At 52.8% G+C, this 21,041-nt stretch overlaps 1 protein-coding gene across 1 annotated transcript in view; it reads right to left on the reverse strand.

Moving 5' to 3' along the window:
• INTS8 (integrator complex subunit 8) overlaps positions 1–21,041 on the reverse strand; it is a 197,671-nt gene that overhangs the window by 58,782 nt on the left and 117,848 nt on the right. Inside the window, exons 18-19 of the mRNA XM_075353053.1 lie at positions 12,453–12,634; positions 12,243–12,276 (exon numbers count right to left, since the gene is read on the reverse strand). Of these exons, the coding sequence (XP_075209168.1) occupies positions 12,243–12,276; positions 12,453–12,634 (216 nt within the window). The remainder of the gene's footprint in view (positions 1–12,242; positions 12,277–12,452; positions 12,635–21,041) is intronic.

The following is a 21,041-nucleotide window of genomic DNA, read 5'->3' on the forward strand; positions in this document are numbered from 1 at the left end:
TCAGAAAAACGGATTTTTGTGTACTCACCGTAAAATCGTTTTCTCTTAGCCATCATTGGGGGACACAGGACCATGGGTGTTATGCTGCCTATCCATAGGAGTACACTAAGTAGATGCAAAAGCATAGCTCCTCCTCTGCAGTATACACCCCCTGGCCGGGCCAGGCAACCTCAGTTTTACTACACAAGCAGTAGGAGAAAAAAAAAAAGAGAATTTTGTTTACTTACCGTAAATTCTTTTTCTTATAGTTCCGACATGGGAGACCCAGACCATGGGTGTATAGCTTCTGCCTCCGGAGGACACACAAAGTACTACACTAAAAGTGTAGCTCCTCCCTCCGAGCATATACACCCCCTGGATGACAAATCCAACCAGTTTAGTGCAAAAGCTGAAGGAGGACATCCACCCATAAGTAGAGATAGAGTAAAACCCGGAATAACCGGAACCTCTGTCTACAACAACAGCCGGTGAAAAACACACGGAACAAGAAAACTGCCAACAGGCAACAGGGAGGGTGCTGGGTCTCCCATGTCGGAACTATAAGAAAAAGAATTTACGGTAAGTAAACAAAATTCTCTTTTTCTTCATCGTTCCTTATGGGAGACCCAGACCATGGGACGTCTCAAAGCAGTCCATGGGTGGGAAATAAACAGAAACTGAGAAGTAGGCAAAACCTAACTTCACAAATGGGCGACAGCCGCCCGAAGGATGCGTCTTCCCAAGCTCGCATCTGCCGAAGCATGAGCATGCACTTGGTAGTGCTTCGAAAAGGTGTGCAGACTAGACCAAGTGGCAGCCTGACAGACCTGCTGAGCCGTAGCCTGGTGCCTGAAAGCCCAGGAGGCACCGACAGCTCTGGTCGAGTGCGCCTTAATCCCCGGCGGGGGAGGCACCTGAGAACGTTGGTAGGCATCGGATATGGCCGACCTAATCCACGAGCTAGGGTCGGTTTAGAAGCCGAGAGACCCTTGCGCTGACCTGTGGTCAGCACAAAAAGAGAGGTGCACCGCCTAAGAACAGCGGTGTGTGACACATAGATCCGGAGCGTCCGCGCCAAATCTAAAGCATGAAACGCTTTCTCAAAGCGATGCACAGGGGCCGAACAAAGGGAAGACAATGAAATGTCCTGGTTAAGGTGGAAAGGAGACACCACCTTAGGGAGAAAGCCCGGAGTCGGACGGAGAACCACCTTGTCTTGGTGAAAAAACCAAAAAGGGTGACTCCGAAGAGAGCACAGTCAAATCAGAGACTCTCCTGAGAGAAGTTATGGCCACCAGAAAGACCACTTTCTGTGAAAGACGAAACAACGAAACCTCCCTAAGAGGCTCAAAGGGGGGTTTCTGTAAGGCCGTGAGGACCAGATTAAGGTCCGAGGGATCCAGAGGCCGCCGGTAAGGCGGAATGATGTGAGATGCGCCCTGCATGAAGGTGGGCACCTGGGCCAGTCGAGCGATACGCCGCTGGAACAACACTGACAGAGCCGAGACCTGTCCCTTGAGGGAATTGAGGGATAGTCCTAGCTGCAGACCGGACTGTAGAAAGGACAGGATGGTCGGCAAGGAAAACGGCCAAAGAGCATGGCCGGAAGAGCGACACCAGGACAGGAAAAATCTCCAAATCCTGTGGTAAATCCTGGCCGAGGAAGACTTCCGAGCCTGAGTCATAGTGGAGATGACCTCGGAAGGAATGCCTGAAGCCGTAAGGATCCAGGACTCAAGAGCCACGCCGTCAATCTGAGAGCTGCAGAATTCTGGCGGAAAAAACGGACCTTGTGAGAGAAGGTCTGGGCGGTCCGGGAGATGCCACGGCACCTCTACGGACAGACGGAGCAGGTCTGGGAACCAAGCTCGCCTGGGCCAGTCTGGGGCGATGAGTATGACCCGACGGCCCTCCATTCTGATCTTGCGCAGGACTCTGGGCAAGAGAGCTAGAGGGGGAAACACGTAGGCTAGACGGAACTGGGACCAATCCTGAACCAGCGCGTCCGCCGCCAAGGCCTGAGGATCGTGGGAGCGAGCCACGTAAACCGGAACACTGCCGGATGCAGGGCCCACTCGCCGCTGTCCACGGTTTGACGGCTGAGATAATCTGCCTCCCAGTTTTCTACGCCTAGGATGTGGACTGCGGATATGGTGGACTTGGAGTCCTCCGTCCACTGAAGGATGCGTTGAATTTCCAACAGGGCTAGGCGGCTGCGAGTCCCGCCCTGGTGATTGATGTAGGCAACTGCTGTCGCGTTGTCTGACTGGACTCGAATGTGCTTGCCCGCCGACAGGTGGTGAAAAGCTATGAGAGCTAGGAGCACAGCTCTGATTTCCAGCACATTGATCGAGAGGGCTGATTCGGACGGAGTCCAAGTGCCCTGTGCTCGGTGGTGGAGAAAACACTGCTCCCCAGCCGGATAGACTGGCATCCGTGGTGAGAATCACCCAGGACGGGGCCAGAAAGGAGCGTCCCTGGGACAGAGAGAGGGGCCGAAGCCACCACTGAAGAGAGCTTCTGGTCTGTGGCGACAGAGCCACCAGCCTGTGCAAGGAAGAGGTCCGCTTGTCCCAACAGCGGAGAATGTCCAGCTGCAGGGGACGCAGATGGAACTGGCAAAGGGAACCGCTTCCATTGACGCCACCATCTGACCCAGCACCTGCATGAGGAGCCTCAGCAGAGAGCGAACCGCCAGATGAAGGGACTGCTGTTTGACTAAGGGCAGCTTCACAAGTGCCAGCAGAGTCTCGAATTGCATCCCTAGGTACGTAAGTTCCTGGGTCGGGGTCAGAGTGGACTTGGGTAGATTGACAAGCCACCCGAATGGAACAAGCGTGGCGAGGGTGAGCAAGACACTCCGCTGAGAGTGAGCGAGACACTCCGCTGAGAGTCCGCACTGGATGAAGCCTTGACTAGAAGGTCGTCCAGGTAAGGAATCACTGCCAACCCCTGGAGGTGCAGAACCGCAACCACTGCTGCCATGACCTTTGAATACTAGAGGGGCCGTGGCTAACCCGAAGGGGAGAGCCACGAATTGGAAATGTTCCTCTCTGATTACAAAATGTAGCCAACGCTGGTGTGAAACTGCGATTGGCACATGCCGATAGATATCTCTGATGTCGATGGATGCTAAGAAATCTCCTTGGGTCATTGACTGATCGCAGAGACTCCATGCAAAAATGCCGCACCTGAACATGCTTGTTGGGAAGGTTGAGATCCAGGTCGGAAGGCACCGTCCTTTTCGGGGACTAGGAAGAGATTTGAGTAGAAATCTCAGAACCGTTCCCAGTCGGGAACTGGTACAATTACTCCATTGGCCTGCAAGAATGCCACGGCCTGTGAGAAGGCGGCGGCCTTGGAGCAGGGGGGAGTTGACAGAAAAAATCTGTTTGGCGGGCTGGATAGAATTCTATTCTGTAGCCATGGGAGATGATATCCCACACCCACTGATCGAAGACGTGTTGAAACCACACGTCACCCAAGTGGGAGAGCCTGCCACCGACCAAAGGACGTTGCTGGCGCGGCCAGATAATCAAGAGGAGGCTGCCTTGGTGGCAGCAGCTCCTGCGGACTTCTGAGGACACGGCTTCATGCGCCAGTTGGTTTACGGACCTTGGCTGAGTTAGTGGACGAGGCCGAGGGCTTAGAGGACGACCAGTTAGAGGAACGAAAGGAACGAAACCTCGACTGGTTCCTGCCCTGGACAGGTTTCCTGGGTTTGTGGCATGGAAGTACTCTTCCTGCCAAAAGCTTCCTTAATAATTTCATCCAGTTGTTCACCGAATAGACTGGTCCCAGCAAAATGGAGCCCAGCAAGGAACTTCTTAAGAGGCATCTGCCTTCCACTCTCAAAGCCACAGGAGCCTGCGGATAACGAGGGAAGTAGCCGAGGCCACCGCAGTGCGGTGACAGTCTCCAGCATGGCAGACATGGCATAGGATGAAAAGACTGAAGCCTGGAAGTTAAGGCAACCAATTCGGGCATAGAGTCCCTGGTGAGGGAATGCATCTCCTCCAGAGAAGCAGAGATGGCTTTGAGAGCCCGCACTGCTGCAAAAGATGGGGAGAACGAGGCCCCTGCCGCCTCATATATAGATTTGGCCAGAAGGTCAACCTGGCGGACAGTGGAATCCTTAGAAAAGGTGCCGTCAGCCACTGATACAACTGTCCGGGCTGAAAGTCTAGACACCGGAGGGTCCACCCTTGGTGAATGAGCCCACTCCTTGACCACCTCTGGTGGAAGGGGAAAACAGTCATCAGAACCCCGCTTTGGGAAGCGTCTGTCAGGACAGGCTCTGGGCTTGGTCACAGTGGGCTGAAAAACTGGAGTGGTTAAGGAACACACTCCTTGTTCTCTTAAGGTATACTGATGCCTTTCTGCCAGAGGGGGATGCTCCCCTGATACAGGCGGATTGAGGTCCAGTACAAATATAATGGACGCAATCAAATCATTAGCATCTGCGTCACCTTCGGACAGATCAATGGGGTACATGAAGTAGCGTCCGAGCCCCTAGTAAAGGCATCCTCGTCGTCCTGCGAGTCAGCTCGTGAATCAGAGCCGCGGGACGAGGAAGGAAGAGGACCCTGCGTCTCCATTTTAGAAGGACGGGGTCTGAGACCAGATGAAGAATCCTCTGTGAGCTTTGCTGAGCGAGCCGTAGCAGCAGAAGCGCCCTGAGAAGGGGGCTGATGCATGCTCAGCAGTGTCCGGGACAGCTGTCCCCTGGAGAGAGGGATTCTACCCAAACCGGGGGTTCAACCGACCACAGGGACCACAGATGAGCTTCCAGGCTGAGGGACCACTATGTTAGAGCAAGCATCACAATGTGGTTATGTGCTCGGTACAGGCAGTACGAGTCTACATGCAGGGCATATTAAGAACAGCCTTGCAGCCCTGCTCTGATGTGAGACATGCTGCAGAAGTGGGGGCTCTGTCCAGAATGACCCCCAGCAGAGTATATAAACAGAGTATATAAGCAGCTGCACAACCGGAGGTTGTGGCTTGCCAGACCGTCTAACAGAGAGACATCTCTGTGCCCTCCAGATCCCCTAGCCCAGGCCACCATTTGTCACAATGTGGTTATGCAGACATTGAGAACGCTAATAAAATGGCGCCGGAGCGAGGAGAGGAGGCGGGGCCTACTCTGAGAGCGGGATCCGGAGGGCAAATGAGGAATACAGGGGAGGGAATCTTTCCTCAGTGAGGAGTGTCCGTTCCCTGTGCTGAACAGCCGCTGGGCGGAGCCGCACTGTCCCTCTGCATGACTGACATGCAGGGGCAGTGAAATCGAAACTAGGCCTCAGGCGAAGCCGGGGCCTAGATTTAAACATGCGGCCAGTGAAAACTGGAGAACCGGCCGGAAATGTTAACACAGTCATATAACACACTCTCCCCAATATATAAAGTACAAGGGACCCCTGGAAAGACCACTTTCTGTGGTAATAACGTCTCAGTACTTAGCTTGTGAGACGCAGGTGCCAGGTCCCTGGGGGGTGAGCGCTCCGTCCGGCAGGAACCATACGGGCTGCGGATGGAGACCGGTCTCCTGCAAAGCAGTGAGAACCGTGATGGCTCCCACTTCAAGCCAGAGCCTCAGGGGATGGTGAAGGAGCGCGGCATGTGAAGGCTCCAGCCTTGTAAAATCAACCTTAACAGCACCGCCGACACAGTGGGGTGAGAAGGGACATGCCGGGAGTCCAGATTGGACCCGCTTTTCTTCCAAATCTTTGAAATCAAAAATCAAAATTCAGAGAATGCATGTGTGTGTGTGACCTCCTGAACACAAAGCATTGAACTGGTTGGATTTGTCATCCAGGGGGTGTATATGCTCGGAGGGAGGAGCTACACTTTTAGTGTAGTACTTTGTGTGTCCTCCGGAGGCAGAAGCTATACACCCATGGTCTGGGTCTCCCATAAGGAACGATGAAGAAAACAGTAAAAACTTACCTCAACAGAGGAACATGAGAAAAGAAGAGTCATAACCAAATAAGGTACTGAGAGAACCAAGGCCCAACAGGGCAACAGGGTGGGTGCTGTGTCCCCCAATGATGGCTAAGAGAAAACGATTTTACGGTGAGTACACAAAAATCCGTTTTTCTCTGACGCCTCATTGGGGGGGACAGAACCATGGGACGTCCTAAAGCAGGCCATGGGTGGGAAAAATAAAAACAAGACAACGCAACCCAAGGACTAGGAACCAGTCCCAGACAGCCTGGAGCACCTACTGAGAAAGGTGCTCTACTGCCGTTTGCAGAATTTTCCTACCCAGATTTGCCTCAGCTGAAACCTGGGTATGGACTCTGTAATGCTTTGAAAACGTATGTAGACCAGGTCGCAGCCTTACACACCTGTTCCACTGAAGCCGGATGCTGAATGGCCCACGAAGCGCCAACTGCTCGCGTGGAATGAGCCCGCAGCCCACTAGGAATGGGCTTGAGTTGCAAGCGGTAGACTTCCTGGATCACAGAGCGAATCCAGCGAGCCAGAGTCGCCTTTGAAGCTGCCTGTCCCTTCTTAGGCCCCTCAGGAATGACGAACAAAGAGTCAGTTTTCCTAAAGGGGGCTGTCCTGGATACATAATATCTGAGAGCTCTGACAAGGTCTAACGAATGCAGAGACCTTTCCACCCTATGAACTGGGTGTGGACAAAAGGAAGGCAGAACAATGTCCTCGTTCAAATGAAACGGGGTAAGAACCTTTGGAAGGAAATCCGGAAGGGGGCGCAGAACCACCTTGTCCTGGTGAAAGATCAGAAAAGGCTCGCGGCAAGAGAGTGCTGCTAGCTCCGAAATCCGTCTGATGGACGTAATTGACACCAGGAATGTTACCTTCCAGGACAGAAGAGCAAGGGAGGATTCCTTGAGGGGTTCAAAGGGAGACCTCTGGAGACCGTCCAGAACGAGGTTGAGGTCCCATGGGCCCAGCGGCCGATTGTACGGGGAAACGCCCTGGAGGAAGGTCTTGACTTGCGGTTTTTGAGCCAGGCGGCATTAGTAGAATTAGATTGTAGTAGATTGAGAGCGCTGAGACCTGACCTATAAAAGGGAACTGAGAGCCAACCCCGCTTGCAAGCCAGACTGTAGAAGTCGAGAATTCTGGGGATGGGCAGAGGCATAGGCTGGACGTTACGTTTCACTGCACCATGAAAGGAAGATTTTCCACGTACGGTGGTAAATGCGGGATGAAGCAGGCTTTCGGGCGCTGATCATGGAGGAAATAACAGCGGGGGAGAATCCTGCTCTTGTTAATACCCAGGTCTCAATGGCCCTGCCGTCAGCTTCAGGGCTCTGGAGTTCTGATGTACTAATTCGGCGTACCAGGCGCGCCTGGGCCAGTCCGGTGCTATCAGTATCCCCGGGACTCCCTCTGCCTTGATCTTCCTGATTACCCGCGGCAGCAGGGGTAGAGGTGGAAATATGCAAGGCAGGCGGAAGTGGTGCCAGGAGCAGACTAGAGCATCCGCGGCCACGCTGATGGACTGCGGGTCGCGTGACCTGGCTATGCACGCGGGTACCTTTGCATTCAACCTTGAGGCCATTAGGCCATTGAGGCCCAGCGAGTGCAGATGTGTACAAACACATCTGGGTGCAGAGACCATTCTCCGGCGGCCAGCCCTTGGCAACTTAGAAAGTCTGCTGCCCAGTTCTCTACCCCCGGTATGTGTACCGCTGATATCACTGACCCCGTCGATTCGGCCCAGCTGAGGATCTTGTGGGCCTCGAGATAAGCCGCTTTGCTGCGGGTGCCCCCTGCCGATTGATATAGGCTACAGCTGTCGCATTGTCCGATTGGACTCGAATCTGACGACCCGCTAGCAGAGGGCAGAACGCTCTGAGCGCGAGGAAGATCGCACGGAGTTCCAGGAGGATGTGTATGGGTAGGAAAGACTCCTGGGGCGTCCAACGTCCTTGAGCAGTGTGGTGCCGGTACACTGCCCGTGGTCAGGACCAGCCAGTTCACTGGGAGAAAAGATCTCCCCTTCGATAGGGATGAGGACCGAAGCCATCAGCGGAGTGGGTACCTGACTGAAGGCGTCAGGTGAAGATGTCTGTCCAGGGAGAAGGGGCTCTTGTCTTAGGCCGCTAGAAGGGCTAGCTGCAGTGGGCGGAGGTGCAGTTGAGCAAAGGGTACTGCTTCCATAGCCTCCACCATCCTGCCGAGCACTTTCATGCTGAAACGAATGGAGCGAGACGGAGGACATAGAAGGCAGGGTACCGCTCGTTGAAGAGCGATCTCCTTGTCCTGAGGGAGAAGGATCAAGCCCCGACGGGTGTCCAGGGACATTCCCAGGAAGGTGATGGATCGTGATGGGATCGGGGATGATTTGTCCAGATTCACTAGCCACCCTAAGCGGGATAGGGTGTCCACAGTGATCTGTACGCTGGTTGAGCAGTCGCGGAAGGAGGGGGCCTTGATGAGGAGGTCGTCCAAGTAAGGGAGAACGACCACTCCCCTGGCGTGAAGGACGCTCATGGCGGCCGCCATGACTTTGGTGAAGACCCTTGGTGCGGTGGCAAGGCCGAAGGATAGAGCTACGAATTGAAAGTGGGAGTCCTGAATTGCGAAGAGGAGGAACTTTTGGTGATCTGGGGCGATGGGTATGTGCAGGTACGCGTCCTTGATGTCTATGGAGGCGAGGAATTCCCCTTCGACCATGGATGCAATAATGGACCTTAGGGACACCGTTCTGAATCTCCGTACGTGCACATATTTGTTTAGGTGTTTGAAGTCCAGGATAGGTCGAACTGACCCATCCTTTTTGGGGACCACAAAGAGGTTGGAATAAAAACCCCCGAACTTCTCGTCGTCTGGGACACGTATTATCACTCCTGCTGTTTGTAGCGAGTGGATTGTTGAGAAAAAAGCTTCGCGTCGTTTTCGAATCTTTGGGGGGTTTGAGAGAAAGAACCGACTCGGGGTCGGGTCCGAAATTCTATGTGGTAACCGGAAGACACAAGGTCTCGCACCCATTTGTTGTCTGAGGCAGCAGCCTAGATGTGTTGAAAGAGCCGCAGTCGACCTCCTACAATGAGTGTGTCTTCCGGGGCGCCAAAAGAGTCATGAGGGGGGAAAACGCCGTGGCCGAGTCTCCCTAGTCCTGGACTGTTTTGGTCTAGGCTGCCATGACGAAGTGGGTTTCGGGGAGAGCTGAGAAGGTCGGTCCCTGCGTAGTCCGCGGCTGGTGGCGGGGACAGCACGGGGTGTCGACCAACCAAATGAGTTCCGAAAGGAGGAGAACGAGGACTGTGGACGTCTGGTGAAAGACGTCCTGGACTTCAGCTGGGGGAGGGAGGTACTCTTTCCTCCCGTGGCGTCAGAAATGAGCTTGTCCAGACGTTCGCCAAACAAATCGGTCTGGAAAAAAGGGAAGGCCCGTGAGAGACTTCTTGGAGGCAGAGTCCGCACGCCATTGTCGGAGCCAGAGAGCTCTACGGATGGCTATGGTATTTGAGGCGGCAAACGCTGTGCAGGTAGCAGCGTCCATGGAGGCCTGGATGAGGTACTCCGCCGCAGCGGCAATTTGAGCTGTTACCTCTGTGAAGGTATGAGTGAACTGGGATTCCTCAAGCGAAGTGTTAAGGGAGTCTGCCCAGACCGAGATCGCCTTTGCGACCCACACAGAGGCAAAGGAGGGCGAGAGGGAGGAACCCGCAGCCTCAAAAGCAGAGCGGGCAAGGTGCTCCACCTGTCTGTCTGTCGGGTCCTTGATGGAAGAACCATCAGATAAAGACAGGAGCGTCTTTGTGGCAAGGCGGGAGACCGGGGGGTCGACCGAGGGCGGATCGGCCCAGCCCTCAGGGGCAGGTGAGGCAAAAGGGTACCGGCACTCCATGAGTTTTCGGTTACCGAAGCGCCTGTCAGGCTTCTCCCTTTGCTTTGTGAGTATATCCTGAAACTCAGGGTGATCAGCGAAAACCTTTTGGGGTTTCCTTGCCCTCTTAAAGGAGACTGCATGGTCAGTGGTAGTGGATGGGGGATCCTCCACATGCAGAGTTTGGTTGATTGCTGCTATAAGGGAGTCTATTGCAGTTTGATCATCTGGGGAGGATGAAACCAAGGAATCCTCCTGGTACAAACAGCATTCTCCCTCCTCCATCTCTTCAGAAGCCGTGGAGCATGTGGGAGAGCCTGCCCTGTGTGCTCCCGAGGGAGAGCCCGCTGGAGACACACGGCCATGTGCTCTTTTCCTGATCCCTGCAACCGGTGAAGCATGTGCCCGGATTACCTCAGAAAGGTCCTCCATAGGGGTATCCTCAGGCTGCGTTCCGTCCAGGGACCCAGAAGGGTGTGGAGGACGACATTGCATAGCCAGCACCAGGTTCTGTGACAGTTTTTCCATGGATTGGGACAGAAACTGTGCCCATTCCGGTGGGCTGGGAGCCCTAGGCTCTGGGCTGACGGTTGCGGCCGTGGTGGCAAGGGGGTCTTGGGGGGCTATAGGGGCACAGGACTCACAGAGAGAAGAGGTGTGTTTACGTGGTAGCTCAGTGTGGCAGGCAGTGCAGGCTGAATAATAGACTATGTGGGCCTTGGCACTCTTCGTGCCCCTAGAATTCTGCATGTTCCTAATAGGAGTATGCCAGGAGGGGGAGCAATGCTCAGCAGAGCTACAATTGAAGCAAGCACCTCACCAGAATCAGCCGATGGCCCTGTCCTTATCGCGGCCGCGGGGGGGGGGGGGGGGGGGCTTAGCGCTAAAAGAGCGCGAAGATGAAGTCAGTGTGCCCCCCCCCTGCTGTGGGTAGTAAAAAACGGCGGGAAGGGAGCTTCTGCTAGTTTTCCTCCCTCTCCCTCCAGTCAGCACACAGCTTGTCACTGGTGGTTATCAGCCGGCTTTTCTGCTAGAGCAAATAAACAGAGCAAATAAACAGCACGGAAATTATCTGCAGGACTTTCTGCAAACAGCGAGGGACTTCCCCCCCCCTCCTCCAGCCAGCAAGCTAGAGAAAAGTTAACACTGTGTGTGCAGGATCCTTGTAAATGCTGCAGCGTCTTTTCTCCCTTTGTCTGGGAAACCAGTCAGGGGGGGATCTCACCTTAAAATACTGCTTCCATCCAGGCAGTGAAAATAGTAGAGTCAGCTTGCTGTGTCCGGTCACACCGGTGTCATATTCAACTCAGAGCCTGCAAGGAGGGGCTGAGGAATTGGGCTATAGGGGCACAGGCCTCTACCCTGGGCTGTGGAAAATCGGTGTCTGTGGAACCAGTCGTCCAGCCCAAAATCCAGCGTCGCAGGAGGGGGTACGTGGAGACGACACTCCACGTTCCCGCCCGTTGATGGTAGTGGGAGATCGGTCCCAAAAGGAAACAGTCGCCCTCAAAAAATAACAAACCTTATAAGGAAGTGTCTCCTACAGACACTAAACTAAAACGGAGGTTGCCTGGCCCGGCCAGGGGGTGTATACTGCAGAAGAGGAGCTATGCTTTTGCATCTACTTAGTGTCCTCCTATGGATAGGCAGCAATAACACCCATGGTCTTGTGTCCCCCAATGAGGCGTCCGAGAAATAGTTATCATTATGAATTTCCTCTATTTTGGAATCTGTATAACTCCTTCACATAGCTGGCTGTGCTGCTGCTCTGGACATAGATCAGTCAGCACACTGCTACAGGTCATGGCCTCTTTTTATTTGCCCTCCCTTGTCACAGTGTCACAGACAGCAGCAGGGGTAAGTGTAAAATGTAGACATCAGACCAAAAATTAGAGAGTGTGGAAAACAAAAATCACTCAGACTGCATTGTATCAATGTAACTTTGGAGGAAGACATGCTGCCACCCTGCTGTCTGTCTGTATGATGTGCTCATATGACACCCTGCACCCCCGCCGATCAGCCAGCGGCGGCGGCAGCAGCAGGCCGCCGGAAGTGCTCAGCTCCGATGCTGCCCCATCTGATAGTGGCCGGTGCCTGCAGATCCGCCTTCTATTGATTTGAATGGGAGGCGGATATGCAGTACCCACTATCAGAAGACGATGCAGCTCTGGAAGGAAGCCTTTCCGTCTGCCTGCTGCGGCCCTGATAACAGCTGATCGGCGGGGTGAAGAGTGTTGGATCCCGGCCGATCAAACATTGATTACCTATCCTAAGGATACGCCATCAATGTAAAAGTAGTGGAAAACCTCTAAGTTGGATGCCAGGTATAATAGAAACCCCTTAAGACTTCGGTTCCTGGAAGCTCTATAGTGGGAGCATTGATCAGTTTAACCCTTTATGATTGGTTGCAGTGACTGAAGCCCTTTAAAAAGCAGGACAAGATACTTACACGTAATTTCTTTATGAAAGAAAGAAGTTCGCTCCTAGGAAAAAAAATAAATAAATAAAAACACAAGATTATTAAATTTCTACTATTATTCTGCAGTGTGAGAGACAAAGTTTTTTTTTGTATTGAATTTCCTACATTTTTATACTGTATATAATAGTAAGGAAAGAGAATACTGCCCCACACAGGGCAGCGGCGGCACCACCAACATACCGGTACATAATCCCCATGGTGGAGTCTCGGTTCTTTATCAGGCTGATCCTGCCATCGCTGCTCCGCTTGTGCTGGTTGGAGACGCTACATATCTGGACCACCACCTCCCACAGGTCTTTAGCCGTCCTCCGGCTGTCCGGTCCAGAAAGCTCTTTGCATGTAGCTGCTAAAAGCTGTCCAAGCTAGGAACAAGACAGACTCAAATGTACAGATCGCCGATTATACGACAAGATATAATCCCAGTTATAACACTGCACTACTATACAAGTCCAGCTCCAGGTGAATAAACATCCGACACTGAACCTTTAATACATGAATATACAGTATGTCAACACAAGAAATGCAGGGGTAAGTGGACTTAAGTTGCATGAAGATTAGAAGAAGCAACGCCAGGAAAGAAAATTTTACTTTAAAAAGGGAACCCGTTACCAGATTTGTCCCCTATAAAGCTGCGGCCACCACCAGTGAACCCCTATATACAGCATTCAAGAATCCTGTATATAAGAGCCCAGGACGCTATTTAGAACACGTAAAAAAAGAGCATTTATTATACTCCTCAATGGGCATTCCAGTCCAATGGCTGTCGCTGTCTCAGTCCGGCGCCTCCTCTCTCCTGTCCATCACCGTTCTCCTTCCCTGCTCACCCTGTGGATGACGTGTCTTATGTCATCTACCCAGAGTCATCCCTTGTGATGCTGCGCACTTCTTTGTCCGGCTGAGGGCAAGCAAAGTACTGTAATGCGCAGGTGCAGCAAAAGGTCAAGGACTGCCCGTGCATGCGCACTACAATACTTTTGATCGCTGAGGGCACAGAGATGTGCGCGGAAGCATAATAGAGGACACTGTATGGATGATGTAGGCGCGTCATCCACATGGAGCAAGGAAGGAGGAAGACGATCGCAAGCAGAGAGGAGGCAGCGAACCAAGACCAGCAACATCCTTTCTACCCGACCACCCTGCAGGTGGGTATGATAAAAGCTGTTGTTTACCGTATATAAGAGCCCAGGCTGCTCTTTGTAACATAATTTTGGAATGCTGTATATAAAAGCTCACTGGTGGTGGCCGCAGTTTATAGGGGACAAATCTGGTGACAGGTTCACGTTAAAATGTCGGAAAGAAGGTTGGCACAAATGTCCAAAAAGAAGGAAATTTTGTTTACTTACCGTAAATTCCTTTTCTTCTAGCTCCTTTTGGGAGACCCAGACAATTGGGTGTATAGCTTCTGCCTCCGGAGGCCACACAAAGTATTACACTTTAAAAAGTGTAACCCCTCCCCTCTGCCTATACACCCTCCCGTGCATCACGGGCTCCTCAGTTTTGGTGCAAAAGCAGGAAGGAGGAAACTTATAAATTGGTCTAAGGTAAATTCAATCCGAAGGATGTTCGGAGAACTGAAACCATGAACCAAAAGAACAATTCAACATGAACAACATGTGTACACAAAAGAACAACAGCCCGAAGGGAACAGGGGCGGGTGCTGGGTCTCCCAATAGGAGCTAGAAGAAAAGGAATTTACGGTAAGTAAACAAAATTCCCTTCTTCTTTGTCGCTCCATTGGGAGACCCAGACAATTGGGACGTCCAAAAGCAGTCCCTGGGTGGGTAAAAGAATACCTCGATAAAAAGAGCCGAAAAACGGCCCCCTCTTACAGGTGGGCGACCGCCGCCTGAAGGACTCGCCTACCTAGGCTGGCATCTGCCGAAGCATAGGCATGCACCTGATAGTGTTTCGTGAAAGTGTGCAGACTCGACCAGGTAGCCGCCTGACACACCTGCTGAGCCGTAGCCCGGTGCCGCAATGCCCAGGACGCACCCACGGCTCTGGTAGAATGGGCCTTCAGCCCTGAAGGAATCAGAAGCCCAGAAGAACGGTAGGCTTCAAGAATCGGTTCCTTGATCCACCGAGTCAAGGTTGACTTGGAAGCCTGCGACCCCTTACGCTGGCCAGCGACAAGGACAAAGAGCGCATCCGAACGGCGCAGGGGCGCCGTGCGAGAAATGTAGAGCCGGAGTGCTCTCACGAGATCTAACAAGTGCAAATCCTTTTCACATTGGTGAACTGGATGAGGGCAAAAGGAAGGTAAGGAGATATCCTGATTGAGATGAAAAGGGGATACCACCTTAGGGAGAAATTCCGGGACCGGACGCAGAACCACCTTATCCTGGTGAAACACCAGGAAGGGGGCTTTGCATGACAGCGCTGCAAGCTCAGACACTCTCCGGAGTGATGTAACTGCCACTAGAAAGGCCACCTTCTGCGAAAGGCGTGATAGAGAGACATCCCGCATCGGCTCGAAAGGTGGTTTCTGAAGAGCAGTTAGCACCCTGTTAAGATCCCAGGGTTCCAGCGGACGCTTGTAAGGTGGGACTATGTGGCAAACTCCCTGCAGGAACGTGCGGACCTGCGGAAGCCTGGCTAGACGCTTTTGAAAAAACACGGAAAGCGCCGATACTTGTCCCTTGAGAGAGCCGAGAGACAAACCCTTGTCCATTCCGGATTGAAGGAAAGAAAGGAAAGTGGGTAAGGCAAACGGCCAGGGGGTAAAACCCCGATCAGAGCACCAGGATAAGAAGATCCTCCAAGCCATGTGATAGATCTTGGCGGACGTTGGTTTCCTGGCTTGTCTCATAGTGGCAATGACATCTTGAGATAACCCTGAGGACGCTAGGAGCCAGGACTCAATGGCCACACAGTCAGGTTGAGGGCCGCAGAATTCAGATGGAAAAATGGCCCTTGAGACAGCAAGTCTGGTCGGTCTGGGAGTGCCCACGGTTGACCCATCGTGAGGTGCCACAGATCCGGGTACCACGACCTCCTCGGCCAGTCTGGAGCGACGAGGATGGCGCGGCGGCAGTCGGACCTGATCTTGCGCAACACTCTGGGCAGCAGTGCCAGAGGAGGAAATACATAAGGCAGTCGAAACTGCGACCAATCCTGAACTAACGCGTCCGCCGCCAGAGCTCTGTGATCTTGAGACCGTGCCATGAATGCCGGGACTTTGTTGTTGTGCCGAGACGCCATGAGGTCGACGTGCGGCGTTCCCCAGCGGCAACAGATCTCTTGAAACACGTCCGGGTGAAGAGACCATTCCCTTGCGTCCATGCCCTGGCGACTGAGAAAGTCTGCTTCCCAGTTTTCTACGCCCGGGATGTGAACTGCGGAGATGGTAGAGGCTGTGGCTTCCGCCCACAGCAGAATCCGCCGAACTTCTTGGAAGGCCTGACGACTGCGTGTGCCGCCCTGGTGGTTGATGTACGCGACCGCCGTGGCGTTGTCCGACTGTATGCGGATCTGTCTGCCCTCCAGCCACCGATGGAACGCCTTTAGGGCTAGATACACTGCCCTTATCTCCAGAACATTGATCTGAAGGGAGGACTCTGTCGGAGTCTAGGTTCCCTGAGCCCTGTGGTGGAGGAAGACGGCTCCCCACCCTGACAGACTCGCGTCCGTCGTGACCACAGCCCAGGATGGGGGCAGGAATGATTTTCCCTTCGACAAGGAAGTGGGAAGAAGCCACCACCGAAGAGAGGTTTTGGCTGCCAGTGAAAGAGAGACGTTCCTGTCTAGGGACGTCGACCTCCTGTCCCATTTGCGGAGAATGTCCCATTGAAGTGGACGCAGATGAAACTGCGCAAAGGGAACTGCCTCCATTGCTGCCACCATCTTCCCTAGGAAGTGCATGAGGCGCCTCAAGGGGTGTGACTGGGTCCGAAGGAGAGAGTGCACCCCTGTCTGTTTGTCCAGCGGAAGCTTCACTATCGCTGAGAGAGTATGAAACTCCATCCCGAGGTAAGTCAGTGATTGGGTCGGTGTCAATTTTGACTTTGGGAAATTGATGATCCACCCGAACCTCTGGAGAGTCTCCAGAGCAATGGTCAGGCTGTGTTGACATGCCACCCGGGAGGGTGCCTTGACTAGGAGATCGTCTAAGTAAGGGATCACCGAGTGGCCCTGAGAGTGTAGGACCGCCACCACGGATGCCATGACCTTGGTGAAGACCCGTGGGGCTGTCGCCAGGCCGAAAGGCAGTGCCACAAACTGAAGGTGTTCGTCCCCGATGGCGAAACGCAGGAAGCGCTGATGCTCTGGTGCAATCGGCACATGGAGATAAGCATCCCTGATGTCGATTGAGGCTAGGAAGTCTCCTTGGGACATCGAGGCGATGACAGAACGGAGAGATTCCATCCGGAACCGTCTGGTTCTCACGTGCCTGTTGAGCAGTTTGAGGTCCAGAACGGGGCGGAATGATCCGTCCTTTTTTGGCACCACGAACAAGTTGGAGTAAAAACCGCGACCACGTTCTTGAATGGGAACGGGAATCACAACTCCTTCTGCCTTCAGAGTGTTCACCGCCTGAAAAAGTGCATCGGCTCGCTCGGGGGGCGGAGATGTTCTGAAGTAACGAGTCGGAGGACGAGAGCTGAGCTCTATCCTGTAACCGTGCGACAGAATGTCTCTCACCCATCGGTCTTGGACATGTGGCCACCAGGCGTCGCAAAAGTGGGAGAGCCTGCCACCGACCGAGGATGCGGTTTGGGGAGGCCGAAAGTCATGAGGAGGCCGCCTTGGAGGCGGTTCCTCCGGCGGTCTTTGGAGGACGTGACTTAGACCGCCATGCAGAAGAGTTCCTCTGGCCCTTCTCTGACCTGTTGGACGTGGAGGATTGGGACCTGGCTGAGGGCCGAAAGGACCGAAACCTCGATTGAATTTTTCGTTGCTGAGGTCTGTTTGGTTTGGACTGGGGTAAGGACGAGTCCTTTCCCTTGGATTGTTTAATAATTTCATCCAATTGCTCGCCAAACAAACGGTCGCCAGAAAATGGCAAACCGGTTAAGAACTTCTTGGAAGCAGAGTCTGCCTTCCATTCGCGTAGCCACATGGCCCTGCGGACTGCCACCAAATTGGCGGACGCTACCGCTGTACGGCTCGCTGAGTCCAGGACGGCGTTCATGGCGTAGGACGAAAAGGCCGATGCCTGAGAAGTCAAAGACACAACTTGCGGAGCAGAGGTACGTGTGACTGCATTAATCTCAGACAGACAAGCTGAGATAGCTTGGAGTGCCCACACGGCTGCAAAGGCCGGAGCAAAAGACGCGCCTATGGCTTCATAGATGGATTTCATCAGGAGCTATATTTGCCTGTCAGTGGCATCCTTGAGCGATGAACCATCTGCCACTGATACTACGGATCTAGCCGCCAGTCTAGAGACTGGAGGATCCACCTTGGGACACTGAGCCCAACCCTTAACTACGTCAGGGGGGAAGGGGTAACGTGTGTCATTAAGGCGCTTAGTAAAGCGCTTGTCCGGAAATGCTCTGTGCTTCTGGACAGCATCTCTGAAGTTAGAGTGATCGAAAAACGCACTCCGTGTACGTTTGGGAAACCTAAACTGGTGTTTCTCCTGCTGTGAAGCCGACTCCTCTATAGGTGGAGTTGGGGGAGAAAGATCTAGCACCTGGTTGATGGACGCTATAAGGTCATTTACTATGGCGTACCCTTCAGGTGTATCAAGATTGAGAGCAACGTCAGGATCAGAGCCCTGAGCTGCGACCTCCGCCTCATCCTCCAGAGAGTCCTCATGCTGAGACCCCGAACAGCGTGATGAAGCCGGGGAAGGTTCCCAGCGAGCCCGCTTAGCCGGTCTGGGACTGCGGTCCGTGTCGGAGTCCTCCCCGTGGGACCTAGGTGTCACCCCAGGAGCACTCTGCTGCGCCGACCGAGAGGGGCCTGGGGGCGATGAACTCACAGTGCCCGGGGCCTGTGTGACCGATCTGGACTGCAAGGCTTCTAGTATCTTAGCAGACCATCTGTCCATAGACTGAGCCATGGATTGTGAAAGCGACTCAGAGAGTTTCTCAGCCAAAACTGCAAACTCTGTCCCTGCCACCTGGACAGTGGAAGCCGGCGGTTCTACCTGAGCCGAGGGTCCCATCAGTGCTGTCCACCAGATTCCCTGCCTGGGCCTCCCAGAGCTGTAGAGCTCGTTCTGAAATCCTCCACCGTCAGGGGAGGAGGGAGCCGTGGGCGTGACTAATAAAGTGCGGGAATCTGGTGCCCCACAGTGCTCAGTGAGGGGGGAGGAGAACACCTAAGTATGCTCCAGCCCTCACTGCCGACGTCCAGTCGACCGTCCCGCCCTTACCCCTGACTGGCAGGCCCGGGGGCGGGAGTTATGGTACTAGGCCGCAGAAGCCGGGGACTAAATTTAATAACGCGGCCGGCAAACAGGCGCGGTCGGCGCGGTAGTCCCGGTCGTCACAAAAAAACAGCAGCCGCTGCAGCGTCTGTAACACAGGCGCTCCATGCACCGTCCCCAAGGGGACACAGAGTACCTTATAGATGCAGGGCCTGTCCCTGATGATACTCAGTCTCCTGTCCGTCAGATTCCCCCAGGGGCTGCGGAGGGAGCCCGGTCCCAGTGAATGGTGACCGGTTAGGATCCCACTTCTCCCAGAGCCTCTAAGGGATGGGGAAGGAAAAACGGCATGTGGCTCCAGCCTTTGTACCCGCAATGGGTACCTCAACCTTAACAGCACCGCCGACTTAGTGGGGTGAGAAGGGAGCATGCCGGGGGGCCCTGTTAGGGCCCTCTTTTCTTCCATCCGATACAATCAGCAGCTGCTGCTGACTAAAATGGGAGCTTGAGTGAATGTGTGCCTCCTTCAACACAAAGCATAAAACTGAGGAGCCCGTGATGCACGGGAGGGTGTATAGGTAGAGGGGAGGGGTTACACTTTTTAAAGTGTAATACTTTGTGTGGCCTCCGGAGGCAGAAGCTATACACCCAATTGTCCTGGGTCTCCCAATGGAGCGACACAAAGAAATGTAGTCAGAACAGCAGCGCAGAAGTCTGTGTTGATTTTGTAAAAGTGGCTGCGGATGGAGGTGCGTGTGACCAGACCTGTCAGTCATCCTCCCCCAATTAAAAAAAAAACAGCTTTGCCATGTGCTTGGGTTTCCTATTGGGGAAGGCTGACCGACAGGTCTGGTCACAACGCACCTCCATCCGCAGCCACTTTTAGAACAGCAGAGTAGTGCGGCGGCTGCACCAAGAGGAGAATCTGTGACTAGAGTTGAGAAGAAGAAAGGAGAAAGGAGGAAGGAGGAAGGAGGAAGAAGGAGGAAGGAGGAAGGAGGAAGGAGGAAGAAGGAAGAAGGAAGGAGGAAGGAAGGAGAGAGGAGGAAGGAGGAGGAAAAAAACGGATCCGGATCGTGCACCCTGAATCCCGGTACTGGTCAGACTCGGATCGGGCTCTCAAACCGTGCAGATCCGGGTCCGCTCAACACGATCTGTAACATTATATATTAGAAAGTTCCACAAAATAACGCCCCTAACACTTGTTATAATTAACCCCTTCAGCCCCCAGCCTGTTTTCACCTTAAAGACCCGGCCATTTTTTGCAATTTTGACCAGTGTCACTTTGACAGGTTATAACTCTGGAACACTTCAACGGATCCTGGCGATTCTGAGATTGTTTTTTCGTGACATATTGTACTTCATGTCAGTGGTAAATTTAGGCAGATATGTTTTGCGTTTATTGTGAAAATTTCGGAAATTTGGCGAAAATTTTGAAAATTTTGCAATTTTCAAAATTTGAAATTTTCTGCCCATAAATCTGAGAGATATGTCACACAAAAAAGTTACTAAATAACATTTCCCACATGTCTACTTTACACCAGCGCAATTTTTGAAAAAAAAAAAAAATTCCGTTAGGAAGTTAGAAGGGTTCAAAGTTCATCACCAATTTCTCATTTTTTCCAACAAAATTTACAAAAAAAAATTTTTTAGGTACCACATCACATTTGGAGTGATTTGAGAACCTAGGCGACAGAAAATACCCAAAAGTGACCCCAATTCTAAAATCTGCACCCTCACTCTGCTCAAAACCACATCCAAGAAGTTTATTAACCCTTTAGGAGCTTCACAGCAACCAAAGCAATGTAGACGAAACAATGAAAATTTTACTTTTTTAACACAAAAATGTTACTTTAGCCATAAAAATTAGTATTTTCACAAGGGTATCAGGAAAAATGCATCATAAAATGTATCGTGCATTTTCTCCTGAGTACGCAGATACCCCATATGTGGTGGTAATCAAATGTTTGGGCACACAGCAGGACTCGAAGGCAAGGAGCGCCATTTGAATTTTGAGTGCAAATTAGCTGCACTCATTAGCAGACGCCATGTCGGGTTTGAAGACTCCCCGAGGTGCCTAAACAATGGAGCTCCCCCATAAGTGACCCCCATTTTGGAAACTAGAGCCCTCAAATATTTTTTCTAGATGTTTGATGTGCACTTTGAACCCCTGGTGGCTTCACAGAAATTTATAACGTTGAGCCGTGAAAAGAAAAATATTTTTTTTACCACAAAACTGTTGCTTCAACCAGGTAGCTTTTTTTATCACAAGGGTATCAGGAAAAAATGCACCATAAAATGTATTCTGCATTTTCTCCTGAGTACGCAGATACCCCATATGTGGTGGAAATCAAATGTTTGGGCGCACGGCAGGACTCGGAAGGCAAGGAGCGCCATTTCACAGCAAAATTGGTTGGAATTATTAGCGGACGCTATGTTGCGTTTGGAGACCC

This window comes from Anomaloglossus baeobatrachus, chromosome 6, assembly GCF_048569485.1.
Source record: "Anomaloglossus baeobatrachus isolate aAnoBae1 chromosome 6, aAnoBae1.hap1, whole genome shotgun sequence".
In the NCBI taxonomy this organism is placed as follows: Eukaryota; Metazoa; Chordata; class Amphibia; order Anura; family Aromobatidae; genus Anomaloglossus; species Anomaloglossus baeobatrachus.